At 38.1% G+C, this 3912-nt stretch overlaps 1 protein-coding gene across 3 annotated transcripts in view; it reads left to right on the top strand.

Annotated features, from left to right (window-relative positions):
* Window positions 1-2537, top strand: part of LOC103153908 (poly [ADP-ribose] polymerase 4-like) — a 46804-nt gene extending 44267 nt beyond the window's left edge. For 2 of the 3 annotated variants that reach the window (XM_016662285.1, XM_016662284.1), the window contains one exon: window positions 1076-2533. In XM_016662285.1, coding sequence (XP_016517771.1) covers window positions 1076-1123 — 48 coding nt within the window. In that variant the 3' untranslated portion in view covers window positions 1124-2533. Of the gene's footprint in view, window positions 1-28; window positions 208-1075 lie in introns of all 3 variants that reach the window. The other variant, XR_001659063.1, reaches the window with a different exon arrangement.
* Window positions 2538-3912: the final 1375 nt, after the last annotated feature.

Here is a 3912-nt window from a genome sequence, read left to right as displayed (position 1 = left end):
TGATGTATTTTCTCTAAATTGCAGCTAGGTATTGATTATATCTGACATTTTAGATAAACAGTGACTTCAACTAATAAAACTTGATCAGCACTGATCAGGTTTTATTAGTCAATATAAGTCATCAGGTGCTGATCATTTTAACTAACTTTCTGTCCCTGCTTTCTGTTTGTGTTTCTTTTACAGAAACCTACGTTCCTCCATTTAGAAGTACAAACCTTCACACACATTTACATGATATGACTTTTTAATTAATATGGCTTTCATGGTTTCATCTGGGTCTCTTTGGTGGTAACACTTGACAAGAACCAGTACCTATTGGGAAACATTAAGCTAACCATGGGCAGGTTTCCAGTATGTGACCCTTTTTTCTGGCTCTGCTGGGTCTTATCTACTTGCATCTTGGAGTAACTTTGGGTGTTTTCCACTGGGAAATCGCACTCTAACCTGTTAATGTGCGGTTTGGTTCTGCTCCTCGTTACTGTGGACGGGCTGTGATCACCTCAAGGTTCTGGTTCTGATGGACTCAAATAAACCAGATATTTAATTTGGTTTCATAGAAGTTCAATGCTGACCCAAACATAATTATAAACACTCAGGTCAGCTGATTATTGTGGCGTACATATAATATAGTTACATTCTGGCACTTTATTTTTTTAAATGTGAAACATTCTGGATTCAGACAATGGAGTCAAAAAATGTAAACAAATTCCCACGCCTGAACTTTGTTTTATTTTTAACTCTAAACAAAAAGTGAAATTCACATTACACCAAGTTAATGTGTAATTTGGACAAACTGCAGCTCAGACAGAAGCTGATCACAGCTTCACTGTTTCTCTCTCCTTTATTGCTGCCTGTTTTTCAGAGACAAGCTGCTAAATCAAAAACAGGCAAAAGTTACCACATTTTTTTATTAAACAAATTTTAAAAAGGATTTACACCAGGAAGGAAGGGATTGTAATGTCTTGTTTTTTACTTGAACAGGGATTTTAATTAAAACTTTTAACATCATAAGAGATCAAGTGTAGATCATTCCTTTCTAATTCACTTTCCTGCTTTCTGCTCGTTTCTTTTACAGGCACCTGAAGAGAACGCAGGCGATGTACGAACCTTCACACACATCTAGTATCTGTATCACGTGGCCCAGATGTTTTTATTTATATATTTATTTAGTGATCCAGTAAACACAGATCTAAGGACATTGAAGCTAGAATAACAGAGATCGACATCAGATGGGATTGGTGGATGTTAAATACTGTAACAATCGTGAATCCTTTTCTCTCTCCTGTATATAGGAGGGAGTTCCAATCCCAAAAATGAAAAACACACAATTACTATTTGAAACCTATATAGAGTCACTCACAACCTTAAGGAGAGGTGTGACTTACAATAAGTTTCACTGATGCAAATCTCTGTATTTACTGAGGTAATCGGACTGGTTGTTTCTGCCACAGTTGGTCCTTCTTAGTTTATCACCAAAGAAAGTCCTATTATCCAACAATTGCTCAGGCAATGGAGCGCTTAATCCCACTGTTGCTTTTGGCTACTTCTGGACAGTTTGTTGGATGTTAAATGAACTTTGGCAATCAGGGCTCCTCCCCTCTCTCCTCCACAGAGAAGGGAGCTCCAGTCCCAGAAATTAAAATGAATGAAATTATAACCACTAACTCCCAAAAGTCATAGCAGTTCCTGAAGGGCTCAGCATGGTCGAATCAAAGTCACAAGGTTTCAGGATGTTAATTTTCACACACACCCTTCCACAAGCCACAGTGAGCCGAGCTCCTGTGAAACTCCTCCCATTGCAGTATTTGTCACGGTCTCTTGTCATATGTGTGGCTTACAACAATAAACACAGCGATTGTGACATCATGGAGGAGCAACTTTCATGAGTTCACTAGTTCAATCAATCACACAATAGTTTAATATGCAGGGGGGCGAAATGTTCGCCAGGGAAGTGGTGACATGAAGGGCGGACGACGTGATGCCGTGAACAGAACGACGTGATTTTTGTTACACAACCACAAATATAGGAACAGATTTCAGCAGCTCGGCTTGACCAGCAGAGCCCTTAAGTCCCCAAAAGTGTACATTCAGTAATCAGAGATGTTTACACAATATATTTGGTCTACTTGCATACTTCTGAGTTACTAGAGGGAAACTTGTAGTGAATGTAAGTATCTTCTGTGCTATTTACTGGGTATTTACATTATGTTAATAAAGTACACACACGGTATCTCTGGTGTACTCATGACATACGGTCAGGAAATCTAGAGGAACCATAGAGAAAACTAGAAGAGCATCTATGGAGTACTTGCTTCCAAAACAACCTGAAGGGACATGGTAGTGAGTATTTACTACAGGATATTTACAGGGTGCCTACAGGATGATCCAAAGGTATTTGGGAGAAGATTAAAAAGATAGGAAACAGGGTATCTACTGGTACTTACAGGTGTCATGATGTTAAGCAAGAGTTAGAACTGGAAGAAATTAATTTTAATTTCTGGCATTTTAGATGAAGTACAACTAATATACTTTAAGCAGATTATACCTTTCTAACTCACTTTCTGCTTGTGTTTCTTTTACAGAGATCTCCAGAGACTGAGGTAGAAGCACAAACATTCACTCACAAATCCAGTATTTGCATCATGTGGCTCAGATGGTTTTACTTAATATGGCTTTCACTTTAGAAAACGATCCATGTTTCTGATCGGTCTTATTTAATGGTAATACTTAACAAAAACCAGTACTTATGGAGTTAGTACTGGTTTTTGTTAACTTGAAGTTATAGGCAGCAGTGGTATCAACTTGCATTTTTTTCTGGAGCATTTTACTAAACCTGTATGTATTATAAATGTCGGATCCAAAACCAGGCCTGTTTAGTTAACACAGATCTAAGCACAGTGGAGCCTTGATATGAGATGGGATTGATAGACATGAAATGAACAGTGGTAATAATGACTCCTTTCCTCTTTCTTGCACGTATCAGAAACTTCCAGCGGTAATGAAAGGTTCTCTGTACCACCATAGCATCGAGGCACAGCGCCCAAAACAGACACCGAAGATGCAATCACAGGTTTGAGTCCACATCTGTTGAATTTTGCTGCATGTCTTCTTCTTCTCTCACAACTTACTTTTATGTCATTCCACGATCAAATAAAGGTCAGGAGCTCTTAAAAAAAAATAATAATAATAATAATCTGTGCGATTGACCGAGTACTTTCAAGTACAGACCACATGCTTACAGAGGATACAAAGTCCACACACTGTTCTGAGAAGACATGTTGGGTGTACTTGTGAAATACTCTCAGGATACCAATGGAAACTAGATGAGTACGTACAGATTATGGAGTACTTGCTTCCATAAATACCTTTAGGGATTTGATACAGACAGGATATTCATAGGCTGACTACAGGTGACAGGACACATAAAGCGTACCTGCAGGAGTACTTACTGGATACGTGGATTGCACTTTCAGAGTTCCTACATATCGCCAATGGAACCAAAAAGTCCCAAAAGGTTCTAAAAGGTTCTAAAACCGTTTTAAACTGTTTTAACAGTATTGAAACAGTTTTACAGTTGTAATACTGTAAAACTGAAGCATACAAAAGAGCATATTGTATTCAAGTTACAGTTATTGGAGTAAAACACACACACACACACACAGGGTAACATTAGCATTGACACAGGCCCAAAAATATCCATATAATCAAAAGTGTAGCCAAAAGGACCCACAAATAATGATTAGCATGATGCTAAAATACATTGCTAATTCGCATCGTATTTTTCTCTGATTTCTCAGACCTAAACAATTTAAAGAACCTCAGATGAGTTTCTAGCACAGCACTTAACTGTTCGACACTGACAGATGTTTCCAGGCCGTCAAGAAGACAAAATGGAAAAGTTTTTTGCTCAGA

This window comes from Poecilia formosa, unplaced genomic scaffold, assembly GCF_000485575.1.
Source record: "Poecilia formosa unplaced genomic scaffold, Poecilia_formosa-5.1.2 Scaffold367, whole genome shotgun sequence".
In the NCBI taxonomy this organism is placed as follows: domain Eukaryota; kingdom Metazoa; phylum Chordata; class Actinopteri; order Cyprinodontiformes; family Poeciliidae; genus Poecilia; species Poecilia formosa.
This window is presented reverse-complemented; position numbering and strand designations above follow the sequence as displayed.